This window comes from Octodon degus, unplaced genomic scaffold (genome assembly GCF_000260255.1).
Source record: "Octodon degus isolate 3935 unplaced genomic scaffold, OctDeg1.0 scaffold00178, whole genome shotgun sequence".
NCBI classification, from domain to species: domain Eukaryota; kingdom Metazoa; phylum Chordata; class Mammalia; order Rodentia; family Octodontidae; genus Octodon; species Octodon degus.
The window spans coordinates 153,104-169,085 of record NW_004524754.1 but is presented as its reverse complement, the minus strand read 5'-3'; the positions used below and the strand labels follow the sequence as shown (position 1 = coordinate 169,085).

Here is a 15,982-nt window from a genome sequence, read left to right as displayed (position 1 = left end):
GAGAGAGAGAGAGAGAGAGAGAGAGAAGAAGAAGGAGAAGAAAAAGAAGGAGAAGGAGGAGAAGGGATGGAGGAGAAGGAGAGGGAGAGGGAGAGGGAGAAGAAGGAGAAGAGAAGAAGAGAGACGAAGAGAGGCAAAGAGAGGCGAAGAGAGGTGAAGTGAAGAAAAGTGAAGCAAAGTGAAGCTGGGGAGATAGCTCAGTGGAATAAGTGCTTCCCAGGCAAGTACAAGGGCCTGAGTTCGATCAAAGGAGGAGGCAGAGGAGGCAGGAGGAGGCAGGAGGAGGCAGGAGGAGGCAGGAGGAGGCAGGAGGAGGCAGGAGGAGGCAGGAGGAGGCAGGAAGAGGCAGGATGGCCTACCCCTGTCTGACTCGCTGCTGCTGGCTCGGATCTTCATCTTGTAATATGGTTCTCGGCAGTAGTACTGGATTTGGGACTTGTAGCTGTTCACCCCGTTGGTGGTGATGTAACGAAAATCCCCATTAGACAGGCTTCGGGGCTGCCCGCAGTCCCTGACTTGGAGAGAGTACAGGTAGGATGAGTACTGAGAATGGTTATAGGGGTGTGTGTGTGTGTGTGTGTGTGTGTGTGTGTGTGTGTTGTATGCCTGCAGAATGAGCTTCAAACCTTAGAGAAATAAGACCAGTGAGGAGGGCATTTGCGAACTGTTGAGTTGGGTACAGTGCAGTTCAACTTTGGGGGAACCCTGAGAGGGGACAGGTCTCTTGGGGAGAGGCTTAGTTTGGACCACTTCTTTTCTTTTTAGTTCAGGTTCTGGAGGGGAACAGGTTGGAGGGCTTCAGGGGCAGACATATCCCGGAACTGTGACTTACTCTTGCACGTGGGCATGGTACGATCCCATGTGCCATCATCCTGGCAGACAGCTGAGAAGGACACCAGTGCCTTGTCCCCCTGTGTGAGCAGAGGTCAGAGGAGCCATGAGCACCAGAGGCACACAGCTGCAAGCAGGAGCAGATGTGCAGACAGCTGGCAAACTCCAGCCCTCAGCGTCTCCTGCCTGTAGCTCCTTCTTCTCTCTAGCTGGCCCTCTCAGTCCAGAGCCCCAAGTTAAACAGCAGAAAGTCAGAGCAAAGACTAATTTGTAGACACAAAAATCTACCCCCCTGACTCTTACTTATTCCCAGTAAACTCCACGATTTGTAATTTAAAAACCACAACCAGAATAAATGTTTTGTACTGAGACAAAAGACTCAGGTTTCTTTTCCCTCTCAAGAGGGGCCTGCCAGCTGAGGTCCACACCACATCTTCTTGCCTAAATTACAGTTTTCTGAAGGGCATGGCCTGTCCTAAAACACCTTTGTTATCCAGCCCCTTCCAGAGATTGGGCGTGTTCAGGGCAGTGAGGCCACAGACACACCTACACTGTTTCAGGGTGAGATACTGATGTTTGCTAAGTGCTGTCGCAGTTGGGCAGGCAGCAGGACAAGACTAGAAAATGGGAAATTCCAATGGTATATTTTTAGGAAACAGGGTTTCAGTTTATGAGATTTTTGTGACCTTGATCCATACATAAAGCCATATTTCATCCTGAGTCTGCAAAGCTGAGAGGGTAGTGAGTCCAGTGTGAGACCCCTGATGTGAATAGAGTCCTAGAGCAGAGGCTGTGGGCCTAGCCCTGCTGTACAAAATCATCATGTTTCCACCCTGCCTTTCCTGTTCTCAGTCTACCATAAGTCACGGACAAGGTCAGTAGTCTTCAGCTTTGGCTGCATTTTAGAATCAACTGAGTAATTTTAAATAATTCTAACGCCAAGGCATAGTACAGATGGATAACAGAATCATCCAGCGGGAGAGCCGGACACTAGTATTTTTAAAAGCTCTCTGAGCATTTGCAGTGTATACTTAAGATGGAGAGCTAGTAGACAAGCTCAGCCCTTGTGATTCCAGTGTGTGTGACCCACCTGGATGGGAGGACCCACCTGGATGCCCCTGGGAGGCGGGGCCTGGCTGCCGGCTCCCCTCAGCGCTGGGGCCTTACCTCCATGAGCTGGTAGCCTTGTTTGCAGGTGACAATGAAGTAGTCCCGGAACTGGTACTGCGGCTGAGGGTTCTGGATGACGGTGAACTCGTCTAGGGGCTTGGGCTGCGGGCACTTGATGACTGTCAGGGAAGAACAAGGTTATGTCAGAGCCACTGGCCATCCTTCTCCCCAGTGAGGGAGGCCCCTGGGAGCCTCATATTTTACTTGTATTTATTGATCTTGGTGCTAGGGATGGAACCGAGGCCTTTAGGCATGCTGACAAGCCCTGTCACTGAGTGACACGAGCAGCCCCCTGGCCTTACTTTCTGTGGTATAGTGCAGCTTCCAGCCCCTGCTGTCCCCTGACTCATCAGTGAAGAACAGTAGGTCGACCGCATTGCTGCTGGCGTCTAGGGCAGGAGGCCTCTGTGTCCCACAGAACTCGCCTAGGTTTTTCCTGTTGGCATAGATCTGATGGGAGAGGAGGGAGGGTTAGTTTTCCAGCTGGGGAATTTTTTAAAAATTTACTTGATACAGGGCCTCGCTATACAGTTTGGATTCATAGTGATCCTCCTGTCTCAGTCTCCCCAGTGCTGGGATTACAGGGTGTGCCACCACACCTGGTTTTGGGGCTGGCACAGCACATGGTACTGGGCATCGAACTCTGATCCTTGAGCTTATACTTGCCAGGGAGGTGCTTAGACTGCTGAGCTATCTCCCCAGCCCCCAGCTGAGGGATTTTTTACACAAGGATAAAATCTGCCTTGTGTATGTTTTCAGCTGAAGGTGGAAAGGACCACCAGGACTCCTGATTGTGCAGGAACTTGCCCAGCCCTGAGCCCTGGTGTGACGCTGGCTACCCCTGGCTGAGTTGACCAGAGGATCCAGCAGGAAGGATGGATGAGAGAAGCCACTTGGGTGTGGGAAGGAGAGGGAGGGGCTGTCGGCAGGATGTCTGTACCTGAAGCTGGTCATAGGGGCAATGTACTTGCTGGTGGTCATCAATCTCAAAAGGTTCCAGGAACTTGAGGTGCAAGGTGAAGCCCCGCTCCACCCGGATGCTGTAGTTGCAGCGCAGATCCGGAGGGTATGGCCGGGGGTACTCCAGGCTGGCAATGTAGCCCGATGGCTCTGTGTACAGCTGGCCACTGCACTCAGCTGTGAGAGTGGAGTCTTGGGGGTCACCACGGGCCCAGCATTCCCATTTAGTTCCTCCCCCCACAGCCCACTTGACCCACCCTGGCAGGAATGTCCGTCCTCGCTAAGCTCGTAGCCTGCACGACAGGAACAGAAGTAGCCACCGACATAGTTGTGACAGAGGTGCTGGCAGCGGGGCTGGGGGTCGTCCTCCACTGAGTTGCTCTGGGAAGCACATTCGTCGAGGTCTGGAGGAGATTCAGAAGGAGGAGTTGAGTGGTACAGGGCTACAGGATAAATCCTGAGAGTACTTGGCTGACCTTATCAGATACAAAAGTTACATTTCTGGGTATATAGGTCTTGCTATATCTTGGTCTTAACCATCCAGCAGAAAAGTATAAAGTAAATCCATATTAATACGATGAGCTGTAAAAGGCTCAAGTCAATAACTTCTGAGGATAACCCCTAATATTGTAGACTGCTAGACAGTGTTCGATTGTTTAGTTGAAATTAAAAACCTATAGTATTTAGATGCCAATAGAATATTCACCTCTGACAGGACAGAAAAAAAATTAAAATTAAAAAAAGATACAAAGGAAAGATCATTTTGTATTTATGTATACATAATAGTTAGGATAAATTTACAGCTACTTTCGCTTAACTCAATGAGAAGAAAGAGGTGTACTAACAGTGTTTGGACAGAATATCCTGTCTGCTTCTTGTTCTATGGATAACCACTAAGAAGATAACAATGTACAGAGTACTGACTATCAAAACTGTCCTATTAATCAGCTGTGAAACTGTTTCATTCATATTTATTTCTCAATTAAAAAATAAATATAAAAAAAAGGAGGAGTTGAATCCAAGCCAGGAAATTTCTGCAAGGGCCCAGTCTCAGAAAGGTCACTCACTGGAGACCTAGCGACAAACTCCACTCCCAGCTACCAGGACATCTGGGCCTCCCTAATGCTTCCTGGGAATTGCCCAGTGGGGACAGACCCCAGGTTTGACAGGCCCTTTCTTTTGAGAGGAGAAACAAAGAAAGCCAGGCTTCGGGCTTCTTTTGATTCAAGGTTCCCGTTTCCTGCCAAGGCCAAGGAGAAGTGCTACCCTCAGGGACCACTTACCCACGGCGTGATAGTAGGCCTGGAAGCCTTTGTAGAACATGATGGTCCCATTTTCCTCATTGGAGAAGTCTGTGTGGAAGGTCAGCAGCATCTTGCTCCCTTTTGACACAAATTCCTTCTTCCCTGGAAGGTTGCCCAGGGAGGACCCCTGCTGCCCACAGAACCTCCCAAGGTTTTTCTTATCTGCAGAGATCTGGTGGAAAACAGACAAGATGGGGGAAGAAGTCAGGCTGAGGAGTTGGATCCTCTCTGTACCCAGAGTGAAATATGGTTCCAAATGGTCACTGCCTGCTGGACACTGATGGCTGCAGATATCCGTGTGAAGTCCGCCAGTCACCCGTGTCTCCCACTGACTGACTCTGCCTGTGACCTGTGGCTAGGATGTCACCCCGTCTCTGTTCTATGCCTGACCCTCTGACAGGTTTCGGCTCTCTCTCATTTCCACCTGTCTGGGTCCTTCCACAGGCATCCTGGTGGTCTCTGCCCAGTTTTATGGTTCCTTCACTCCCAGACTTCGGCTTGTTTTCATATTATCTTCTTATTGTGCCCCACACACCTCAGGATGGATGTGGCTGGTGCCAGCCCCGGGGCCTAGCTGCCTTGCTTTCCTGTCTCCTTTCCTCACAGGCTTCTCTGCTCCTCACCCTCCAGGCCACCACATGCCCTTTGAATGTGCTTGGAAGCTGTGAAGTTTCCATGTTGTTCCATCAGCCTCCAGGCTGTTGCCTGCAATGGTCATGCATAGGCTCTGCCTGAATCTGCAATCTTATCTTTACTGTATGTAAAAGATGGGGAAGGCATCTCCTTGGTGGACACAGAGTGGGGAACAGAGTCCCTGTCCTTGCTGGAGCTGTGTGTGTGTTGTCACACACATTTCTCTTTCTCATGTTCCTGTTGAGCTGGGCAGTCATGGCCATATTCTCCATGGAAACAGGGAAACTGAGGCACAAATGTTTCTCAAGGACTCCCAGTGAGTCAACAGTATGCCTACTGTGCCTACCCTTCTCTATTTCTCCCATGGTGCTCCCTGAGCACCCCATCTGAGGCATGGAGTAGCCCTCAGAAGTCTACCCAGGGCCGGCGGGTGTTGGGGTGGTCCTGCTGCCAGGGCCGCTGGAGCACGGCTCTCAGGACAGTTGCCCTCTGCCCCCATACTGCCCCCTACCTTGACATAGTCATAGAGGCAGCCCTCAGAAGGCTCCACGTCAAAGTGCTGGAAGACGAGCTTCACCCTGTATCCTGGGGGCACTGTGATGATAGTGGTTGTTTCATAGTTGTTGGGGTAAGGTTTGGGGTACAGAGGGGAAGTCACTGCCCCAAAGAGCTTCTGAGGGATGGGGACGGAGCCTCCCACCCCACAGAGCAGGGCTGGCACCAGCAGGGAGAAGCGCCACCTGTGGAAGGGAGAGAGGTGTCTGCAGGGCTGGTGAGGAGCAGCCCAGCTTCTCTCTGGCTGTGTGTGTGTGTGTGTGTGTGTGTGTGTGTGTGTGTGTGTATCGTTCTGCGCTCCCTCCCTGGGCAGTGTCCAGTCTAGAGGTCGCATGCTCGCATCATGTGCCCTCCCGCCTGCTTCATCACCGCCCCTTCCCGGAATGGGACTGGAATGGGACCAGGGCATGGAGGGCGAGGGCTCCCGGGCATGGCTCTCCAAAGGGGTCCCATAGGTGCAGCAGAGCTCTCTGGGAGAAGCCTCCAAGGGGTTCCTCCTGCCGAGGAGGGTGGGGGTCCCTCCAGGTCAGGTCTCCTTGTTATGAGCCCAGAGGAAGAAAAAGAAGGAAGCCTCTCCTGTGTTTCCTCAGGACGTGTGCGTGTGTGTGTGTGTGTGTGTGTGTGCGCGCTCGCACAGACAGGGTACGGGGTTGCGGGGGGAGGGCATCCCCGGCGCCTGCATAAGTCTGGGGCAGGCTTGTCTCTTGTGCCCAGCCCCTCTTCCTGCCTCAGTTTCCCCATATTTACTCACATTTCCCAGGCCTGCTTGTTTCTGTGTCCTCTGCTCTCTTGACAGCGGGCGGTGTATTCATTCACGGAGAGTTCAGGGAGAGAGCAGCCCTGCAGAACGGGGAAGGGGAGGGCTGATTGGGGAGGTGGAGTGGGATCATTCCCGGAGGAATGAGGGAATGAACTATTTGCATAAACAAAACCAAAAAATCTGAGTTTCTTTGGTTTTGGTTTTGCTAGCCCTGTTGGTGCTGCCACCTGCTGGTCTAAGGGGGAAAAGACGAGCTCAGGTCTGAAGCGCTAGGCCTGGGGAAACTTTGGGTGAAGGTCCCTACTCAGTTTGTAAATCTAATCAGCATTCCTGTTCCTCTTCCTCTACCTCTTCTTCTTTCTGTCTTTCACTATGTAGTTCAGGCTGGCTTTGGACTCCCAGTGATCTTTCTGCGTTAGGCTCCCAAGTGCTGGGATTATAGGTCTGAGCCACCACACCTGGCTAATCCACATTTCTTCAAAGACTTTTCTAGCTGCTCTGTTGTTGTGTTTTTAAGGTTTCTATGCACAGGGCAACGGGGACCCCCAGGCTTACTCACATCTGAGTTGCTTTGGGTATTCCTGCCAGGGCAGCTCCTGGACTGGTCAGAGGTGCCTCAAGAAGCTTTGACTCCACTCTTCCTGTTCGTAGTCACCCCGCAGCCCAGTCTAGGAAAGGCCAGGGCGCAATGCAAGTGACAGGAACAGCAGGACACTGGAGAACATTTGGGAGTAGACAGAGGAGGATGGATTTTGTTTTCTGGTGACACAGACCTAGAGAGAGGCTTGTGATGGCGGGTGACTAAGCAGAGGCTTGCCGGTGGGCTGGGGTGGCACCCTGTTTTCTCCATATCTTCTTGAGTTTGAGACCCATGGGTTTCATGACTTAGTGCTTAGGCACACGGTGTGGCTGTGGAGTGAGAGCAAGTTGGGCTTCTCTGAGAGGAATTCAGGACCCTGAGACAGCTCTCCCGTCCACTGGGAGGTGAGATCCTGACATAAAATGTTGCTCTTTAGGGGAGCCTTTCTTCAATTCTCCATGGCCTCAATGTCCTCTGCCACTTTTTGAGCAGGCTCCAAGTTCCTACATACTTGTAGGCTGATTTCCTTCTTTTCTTTCTTTCTTTCTTTCTTTTTTAAAAAATGTATTTAGTACAGGGTCTACAGGGTCTCACTAAGTAGATCAGACTCATAATGATCCTCTTAGTTTACAGCCTCCCAAGTGCTGGGATCATAGGTGAATGCTACCACGCCCAGTCTCCATCACTGTCTCAGTACGCCCTGCAGGTGGGGCCGGCACAGCATCTGCCTAAGCAGGCGCTTTAATCCGCTGAGCTATTTGGCCAGCCCTGATTTCCTTCTGAGTTGAACCTCTTTACCCATCTCCCCACCTGCTCACCCTGTTTCATGTGCCAGGCACTGTCTAGGACTCACAAAAATGGACAAGTCCTCATTTAGTAATGGCCATGTCCTCACGAAATGTAGTAGACAGCGGGCACATGGAGGGTGCGTGAACAGCCAAGGTTTGGAGGAGCTGAGGGACGAATCTGGTGGCAGGGCTGATCTGACAACTCACCAGGCCACGAGCTACTGCACTGTCAGGTCAGGAAAGATAAAAGATGAGAGAAGGAAACACACTAGATCAGAAGACAATAAGGAACAGGAATCTTGTCCGGCTAGTGGCACTTTCATACCCTGACAGCTATATGTGTGTGTGCTTGTGTGTGGTGTGCAGTACAGGCACAAGCAGGGCAGATAAAGGCAAGGAGGAGGAGGTCAGAGAGGCTAAGGCTTAGCTGAAGTTCTCCATCTTGGGGAATCTGGGTTCCGCTCTGCTGTGATGTCACATGTCACATGACTTAAAAGTGACAAACTGGGAGCTCCCCAACTCAGGCCCAGCTCCACCTCATTTTGCCCAGCCACTCAAACCAACCTTCACTCATGCACGTTTGCTATAGCTTGCGCTTAGACTACAAATAAAAAGGAGACATGGCCAGAGAATGATTGTGCCTGTTCTTGTTTTAAGCTGGCATTACACTGTTCAACTCTTCTAGGATTTGTTCTGGGGGAAAAGATTCTCTTTTAAAGCAATGGTAGGTTTTCTGTGGATGTATCTGTATCTATTTCTCTTGTGCACCTATATTTTGGATTTGTTTGAGCTATACATTTATATCTCTAAGTATAAATTTAGATCTCCAAATTTAGAGCTAGAATTGGATCTTCAGCTATACCTAAAATATAAACCTATAGATCCAGATACATATACAAAGGTATTGGCATATGTTTTCTGCATTGTAAAGGATGAACATAATTTTTAATGTAAAATTTTTAATAAAAATACCTTTTTCAATACTAAAAATAAAATTGAAAAATAACATGTTTATTAAATAACATCTGCTCTAAACAGAGAAATAATGCAAAACCAAATGGTGCATATCATATCCCATTAAAACAAGCTCTGCTTAGTATTGTAAGAATATTTTTAATAGTCTTTTGAACTGTGGATAAATTTTTAAAAATTTAAGTAACTGCATGTATGCACAGATTTTTTTTTTTTTTTTTGAGATGGGGTCTCTGTTAGCAGTTCAGGCTGGGCTTTACCTCACTGTGTGTAGCCCAGGCTGTCCTAAACTCAGTGTTCCTCCTCCGGAGTGCTGGGATTACAGGTGTGTGCTACCATGCCCGGCCAAAAATAAATTCAGCCTTTGGTTATACAACAAACTTGATTGTCAAAGCTGACAAATTCACTGTCTCCTGTGATTTGTGGTATTCACAGGTGACAACAGCCAATGTGTGTGCAGCAAGTCCCAGCCCAGGAGCTAGGGGAAGGTGATGCCCACTTCACAGAAGCAGAGAAAGAAGGACAGAATCTGCAAGAATCGGGGACTAGGACAGGGAAGGTAGGTCCTGGGGACAATGGCAGAGGTAGCCCGGATACTGGAAGGAAAATCGCTTCTGTGCTGGCTGGCTCTTGCAAGTTAATACATTTCCCTGAGCTGCAGCTTCCTCATTTGTAAGCTGTGGATAAAAATGCATCTTTTGCAAATGTGTGAGGATGAGGTGGAATAACAGGAGAAGAGTCCGCGTGTCAAAGGTGTGAAATGAAGCTTGAGCTATTACTATTATTGTGTGTAAGAGTTGTGGTAGGGGACAAGCCAACAGTTTGATTATCTGAAGGTCAATTAAAGGCTCCTTGGAGCATTTCAGGAATAAAATGTCATGATTCCTTCTCCACGCATCACCTGAATAGAGGATCAGAAGGCGCTTCTTCCACAGGTAAGTGCAGAAAAGCTGCGGGAGGGGGATGCAAGATTGCAGGTGACAGTTGCTTAGATGTGCAGGGCTCCCCTGTTACAAACACATTTGAAGGTAGAGAGGAGGGACAGGGCTGTTGGGTGCTACTTCCTGCTATGTGGTGGGGAGGAGGGTTTCTCCACCTGGTGCCTGGCCACAGCCATCGCTTGAAGGGCTTACATTTCATTCCCAACCCTGTGGAATCAGTGTCCAGTCCCTGCCTGTGAGCCCCACACTCAATCCCTGCTACCCATCACATCCTTGATCCAGCCCACATAGTTGAGGACTTTGGTGTAGAAGCCATACCCCTTGCCACATCCAATACCCCAGGACACAATGCCCGTGGCCACCCAGCGGTGGGTGAGACCATCCCACAACACATAGACACTACCACTGTCCCCCTGGCAGACACTGTTGCTTGGCATCTTATCCTCCACACAGAACATATTGTCTGAAAACACCTCAGTCCGCTGCTTCTCCCGGAGCCAGGCCTCACAGGCCTCCCTGGGGGCCACTGGCAGCCTGGAGTATTTCAGCTCCGTGGTAATCCAGCCCATGGCTGCGCCAAAGCCACTGACATAGCCCCACAGGCCACTGCGGTAAAGCTCCTCAGTGTCCGGCAGGCAGACTGGGAGGAGATGAGGGCCCAGGGCGACCCTGTGCTGCAGCTCCAAGAGGGCAATGTCCCCATCAAAGTTGTGGGACTCATGCTGGCGGTAGTCAGGGTGTACCACGACCCGGCGGACAGGATAGTTCCCCAGTTGCAGCATCTCATCTATGTGTGTGTGGCCCAGGAACACGTCCACACTCTGGTTCTTCCCAAGAAAGGCGCTGTCCTTGGGGTAGATGGTGTGGGCAGCAGTGAGGATCCACCTGTCACCCAGGAGGGCCCCGCCCCCACGGCCATGGATGACAGTGAAGGCTTGCCAGGGGAAGCTGCCCAGTGGAGCTCTGGAAGGGCCGAGGGTCTCTGGGTGCTGGGCTAGAGGGGTGACTGGCCGTCCACACACTGAGAGAGAGGACAGAGGAATGAACACTGGGCAGCTGTACGGAGACAAGCAGACTAGACTGTAGGCTGCAGGAGGAGGGGCTGGTGAGGCTCTTAAGGGTTGGGATCTATGTGACCCATGCCCATAAGTGTAGACCCAGGGCCAGTGTGGGCAGTGGATCAGCTCTCATGTGACTGGGCACACATGTCTTGCCTGAGGCTCAGGACTGCAGTCACAGACTGTGATTCCACTTGTGTGAAATGTGCAGGTTAGGCAAACACATGGAGACAGAAAGTAGATTAATGGTAGCCAAAGGATGGGGTAGGAGGTTGCTGGAGATCTGGGGAATTCTAGGGGCAGGATGATGGATGTGTCTGAAATTAGTGGTAATGTATCTACAGCACTGTTAATACAATTCCCTGCATTGTCCACTTTAGTTGAAATGGTGAGCTTTATCTGAATAGTTGATCAGTTTGTTTGGTCAGTCTTGCATGCCTATATCTTATAATCTGAGCAACTAATTTGATGATAACGATATGTAATACAACAACCATTATTAATTTTCTACTTTCATTTTGAAATTCTGTACCATTTTTATTGTTTTATATTGCTTTGTTATTGTCTTTGTTCTTGTTTTGGTTTGTTTTTTCCTCTTTTTTAGTGTTAAAACAAGGTAAGGTAGAGGGCTAAGGCATAGCTCAGTGGTAGAGACCATGTTTAGCCTGTGGGAGGCCCTGGGTCCGGTCCTCAGCCTGCACCTCCACTCCACAAGGAAAGCAGAATTTCTGCCACTTTGGCAACCAGGAGGGGAGGTTCTAGGGCAGTTTGAGAGCCCTTAAAATACGACGTACGAAAACTCTTCTGTTATTTTAGCTCTTCTTCCTGCTTCCCTTGACCACCTGATTAACTCCCTTTTGTTTTGCTTCCCTCAGACAGATTTCAACGTTGGGAGAACTAGGGGTGAGCTCCCCCACTCTGCTCCTTCCTCCCTGATGCTCTCTTGCAGTCCTGGTGCCTGCACATCCAGGAGAGAGGCTTACTGCAGAGATGGCCCACGGAATAGCACAAGGGGGGGACCTACTTACCAGGCACGCACTGAGGGCTCTCCTCCCTGTCCTGTCTGTCCTCCCAGGCTCCCTGGACTGGGCAGCTGAGCATCCCTAGGAGCGAAATGAGGGGAACATAAGACAGGCTCAAAGTTGGAGGGCGCTGGGCTAACAGAATGAGTGCTCAGAGGGTCCAGGTCACAGAAGCGTTTCTAGCATGGGGGACTTACCAGCGGGTACCACCTGGTAATAGGGCTCCTGGCAGTCCGTCTGGATGGTGGAGCAGGTGGCCCTGGCAGTGAGGGGGCCCACAGTGCTCCCACTGGGCTTACCAAGGGGCTCACAGCTCCAAGCTGTGGGAAGCAGAAGTCATTAAAACTCCCTGAAGACTTGTAGTGTGGAAGGTTCTATTTAGCTTGATCTGCATAGTGATTTAAACACAAAACGAAACAAAACAGTTGAACAAGTTTTCACCATTCACATTGTCAACATTTGGAGCTTGAAAATAACTGTGATCAGCAGAGGATGGGGAAGCAGGCACTTCCGTACATGGCTTGGGGGAGTGAGTGTAAATTAGTGAAAAATGTCTTTGTGAGAAATTCAACAATAATCACAATAAAAAAGTAAAGACTTTTTAACCTAGAATTTCAGATACTGAGACTATTCTCAGACATCCGTGCCAAGATACCCATAGCAGCAGTGTTTATAGCAGCGAAATTTTTGACGGTAAGAGATTAGCTAAATACAAGAGATGATCAAAATATACAGTGAATATTTAAAGCTTAAAACTTTATTTATTTGTTTATTTTTATTTTGGCGGAACCGGGTATTGAACTCAGACCCTTGCACTTGCCAGGGAAGCGCTTATTCCACTGAGTCCTCTCCCTGGCCCTTAAAACTTCATTGTGGTTAAAGGAACATTGCCATTAATCTCCCTCAAAATATCAGCTCTCCTCTTCCCTCCCTTCCTCCTTCCCTGCCAGTATTGGTATGGTGTGCCCTCTCCCCAGGTCTTGAGCTCTGCTCTGGGCTTTATACCAGTTACTCAAGAGCTCTGTCACTTAGCTACCTCCTCAGTCCTTTTATTATTTTTTTAAAAAATTATGTATTTGATACAGGGTCTCACTGTGCAGCTTGGACTCATAGTGATCCTCCTGTTTTCAGCCTCCCCAGTGCTGGGATTACAAGTGTTCACCACCACACCTGGTTTTGATGGCTGGCTTGGTAAGCCCAGGGTTGGGCTGGCATGGCATGTGGTACTGGGGATTGAACCCAGGTCCTTGTGCTTGCCTAGGCAGGTGCTTAGACCGCTGAGCTATCTCGCTGGCCCTCAGTCTTTGTTTGGCCTCTCTTGATCTGCAAATACTGGGCCTGTAAATCATCCTGGAGCCTAAGCATCAAGGAGCAATGACTGCCCTTGAATGGGGCTGTTTGCCAGCAGAGTCAGGGCTGAGGTCAGCTCAGGGATTCCTGCAACCCCTGCCCAAGCTAGAGCTTTCATTTGTGGCTTTAAGATGGAGGTATGGCCTGGAGATATATATAGCTCAGCAGGATAGTGCCTGCCTGGTAAGCTCAAGGTCCTGAGTTCGACTTCTGGTAATAAGACGGGAGGCTTCATGGTTGGGGACAGACAGTCCTCCTTTGTACCCCTAGGAGAGACACTCACCCACAGCTTGGTAGATGGCCAGGAAGCCCTTGTGGAGGTGGTTGGGCTGCTCCTGGGATGAATTGTGCGCCCAGAAGGTCAACTTCAAATGCCTGCCAGAGGACACGAACTCTTTCTGACCAGGAGGGCTGTTGAGAGCAGAGCCCTGTTGACCACAGAGCCGGCTTGGAAGCATCCCACTGCCTGAGATCTGGAAAGAGGAGCAGTAGATGTGAGATGAACCTGTGTGCTGTGGTCCCAGGGTCAGGTCTGTCCACCACCACTGCCCCATCTAGAAGGTTTGCACCCCTCAGGGGCTCAGGAGCCGCCTCTACTGGATTTCCCTCAAGTAACCTTTTGCTTTCACACTGACTCCCAAGTTTCCTCCAGAATGACCACACACTCGCATATCTGTAGCCTGCTATAATCGCTGTGTATCAGTCATCGTACTTTCCTTCTCTCGAGATGCTCTCTGTGAGCTTCAGGGCTCCTGCAATTGTCCCTGGGCTGTAAGGCCTAAGAAGACAGAGCCTACGTCTGCTTTGCTCATCACCGAGTCTCTGGTGTGCAACACAACCCTCTAGTACCACAGCTTCCAACCAAGAGTACAGGCTCAGCGCCTTCCCTCTGGCTTTTCTACCTTCCCTACAGCCTCACCCCAACACCTTCTACTTTGCTGAGTAGGGTTTGGTGTCCAGCTGTAGTGAAGCAGTAACATCCTCTGCAAAGACTGAGATCCTACAATGGCTGAATTATAAGTCCAGTAAGAGAAAATAAAGAAAGCAGACACTGGAAAATTATTAAAGAAAGAATGCAAGCTATCTCCAGAATCAAAGGTAGGATAAATTACTAAATTACCCAGAAGTAGCTTAAATTGGTGTTCATTTATTTATTTATTTTTGTGTTTTTGAGATAGGGTCTTATTAGGTGGTTCAGACTTGCCTTGGGCTCACTTTGTAGTCCAGGCTGGTCTTGAACTTGTAATAATCCTCCTGCCTCAGCCTTCTGAGTTCTGGGATTATTGGATTATGAGTGCTGGGATTATGTACTATAATATACCCCACCCCATAAGGAATTTTACAGTATCTCTTTCAAGGTAAACCTGATATTAAATTGGTACTTAATCTTCTGTTATAATCTGTGCCCAGCTTCCTAACTGGATGAAACAGGCACTCAACAAAACCTGATATGTGCACCAGCCTTTTATACTCTATAGATCTACAGTATTCGTGTGTTCCACTGCAGGTCTCCAAAATGCAGAGCCTGTCCTGCACCCTCTCCCTTGCTCTGTGGGGTCCAGATGGCACGAGGTGGGCAGAGGTTGCTGGAGGGAAGCTGTGTACTGGGCACACTGTCACTTCCCAGGGAGGCTGGGCCCCAGCACCCTGATGTGGGCTCTTCATCCTTCTCTAGAGCATGACTCAGAACCTCCTCAGAGCCCCCGCAGGACCCCAGCTCACAGTGACAGAGTCCCCTTCACAGTCCTGGGATGGCTCCAGGTCGAAGTCCTGAAAGAGCAGCCTCACAGCAAAGCCCCCTGGAGCCATGATGTCAGCGCTGCTCTCCTGGCCTCTGGGGTAGGGTTGTGGGTATCCAGGAGACGTCAGCTGCTGGGGTAGCCGCCAGGCCAGCAGCGTGGAGCCCTGAGTGGGGCAAACGTGGAGGACTCCCCAGAGCAGCAGCCAGCACCTGGGAGCAGGGGGACAAGATGGTGACTGAGAGGCCTGGCAAAGGCAGGAGTCCGGGCACTTCCTGTCTGCTCCCTCATTTCCTGCTCTCCTCAGTCCCTGCCCGCTACTGCCCAGCTTGGGCCCAGGACTGTGTCTTGCCTCCTGAAGCTATCACCACTGTGCCACTCCTCAGTCTCATCCAGATCAGAGGCTGCCTCCTGCCTGTCCACCAGCCAGCGCTTCCCTGGCACGTTAGGGAACAAGGGGGGCTCAAGGAGGGTGCATTGAAATGTTTCCTCCCCCAGACCAGGAAGAAGGCAGCCAGAATTCTCTACAGGAGAATTCCATATCCTTCTGGAGTACCTGGGGTGTGTGTGTGTGTGTGTGTGTGTGTGTGTGTGTGTGCACAGAAGGACCCTGTGCTCTGCCCTCTCCTGTCCCCACCACTCTCTTTCTCCAACCTTCTCCTGGGCGCACTCACATCTTGCCTGGGCCGCTTGACGAGGAAAGTTTCTCCAGAGATAGCTCCCCCACTCTGAGACCAGACATCTGGAACCTGTAGAGGACTTGGCCCAGCTGGGGACAGGAGGTGGGGCTGGGGAAGCCCCAGAGGGGAGGAGGGAGAAGTTACTGGAAATAAGTTAAGCAACACTCCAGTTTCCTTTTCCTAATCTCTGGGTTCAGTGCCACCTGCTGCCGGACACAGGAATAGCCGATTGAAGCTTGGAGGAAGAGGCCTAGACGCCCCTCACCTTGAAGGCCCTTTGCGCTCAACTCTTTCGTACTATTTAAAACTGATTTGATTTTTTTTTTTTTTTTCCGGAACCAGGGATTGAATTCAGGCCCTTGATGATTTGAACAAACCTGATTTTTACTGTGTGCCCGTGATATGGCGGCTCCCTGTGAGTGGGCTCCTCTCTGTCTCTCTCACTTATTTCTGTACCCGGTCAGCCTCTCCTAGAACCTGAAGTTGTGCTCTATGAACTTGAGCCTTCCCTTCTTCTCCATCCTTACCCATGGGAGCTGGGAGTCTTGGGAAGCCCCTACAATCTCTGCAGGCTCCTTGCCCTGCAGGCTCAAGGTCACACGGGACAGCCCAAGGCCTGGATGTGGTGGCCCGGTTGTG

General features: G+C 50.4%; 2 protein-coding genes across 2 annotated transcripts in view; both read right to left on the bottom strand.

Annotated features, from left to right (window-relative positions):
* The window catches only part of C1r (complement C1r), a 10,169-nt gene extending 3,772 nt beyond the window's left edge, over window positions 1-6,397 (bottom strand). The window contains exons 1-9 of the mRNA XM_023703720.1: window positions 6,205-6,397; window positions 5,410-5,638; window positions 4,245-4,437; window positions 3,219-3,365; window positions 2,942-3,138; window positions 2,304-2,451; window positions 1,999-2,120; window positions 833-911; window positions 360-515 (exon numbers count right to left, since the gene is read on the bottom strand). Coding sequence (XP_023559488.1) covers window positions 360-515; window positions 833-911; window positions 1,999-2,120; window positions 2,304-2,451; window positions 2,942-3,138; window positions 3,219-3,365; window positions 4,245-4,437; window positions 5,410-5,638; window positions 6,205-6,206 — 1,273 coding nt within the window. The 5' untranslated portion in view covers window positions 6,207-6,397. The remainder of the gene's footprint in view (window positions 1-359; window positions 516-832; window positions 912-1,998; window positions 2,121-2,303; window positions 2,452-2,941; window positions 3,139-3,218; window positions 3,366-4,244; window positions 4,438-5,409; window positions 5,639-6,204) is intronic.
* Window positions 6,398-8,832: 2,435 nt separating this feature from the next.
* On the bottom strand, window positions 8,833-15,450 carry C1rl (complement C1r subcomponent like). Its single transcript, XM_023703664.1, has 6 exons — window positions 15,338-15,450; window positions 14,647-14,875; window positions 13,208-13,397; window positions 11,772-11,894; window positions 11,581-11,655; window positions 8,833-10,515 (listed from the first exon to the last, which is right to left on the bottom strand). Exons 1-6 carry the CDS (start codon window positions 15,403-15,405, stop codon window positions 9,743-9,745), a joined length of 1,458 nt encoding a protein of 485 aa, XP_023559432.1. The 5' UTR covers window positions 15,406-15,450; the 3' UTR covers window positions 8,833-9,742.
* Window positions 15,451-15,982: the final 532 nt, after the last annotated feature.

Bases quoted from the DNA above. Each gene is read 5' to 3' on its own strand.
- C1rl (XM_023703664.1), bottom strand. From the start codon at position 15,405: ATGTCTGGTCTCAGAGTGGGGGAGCTATCTCTGGAGAAACTTTCCTCG. The intron at 14,876-15,337 runs GTGAGTGCGCCC...CCCTGCTCCCAG, and splicing joins TCAAGCGGCCCAGGCAAGAT to GTGCTGGCTGCTGCTCTGGG. The intron at 13,398-14,646 runs GTGAGCTGGGGT...TCCTCTTTCCAG, and splicing joins GTGAAGGGGACTCTGTCACT to ATCTCAGGCAGTGGGATGCT.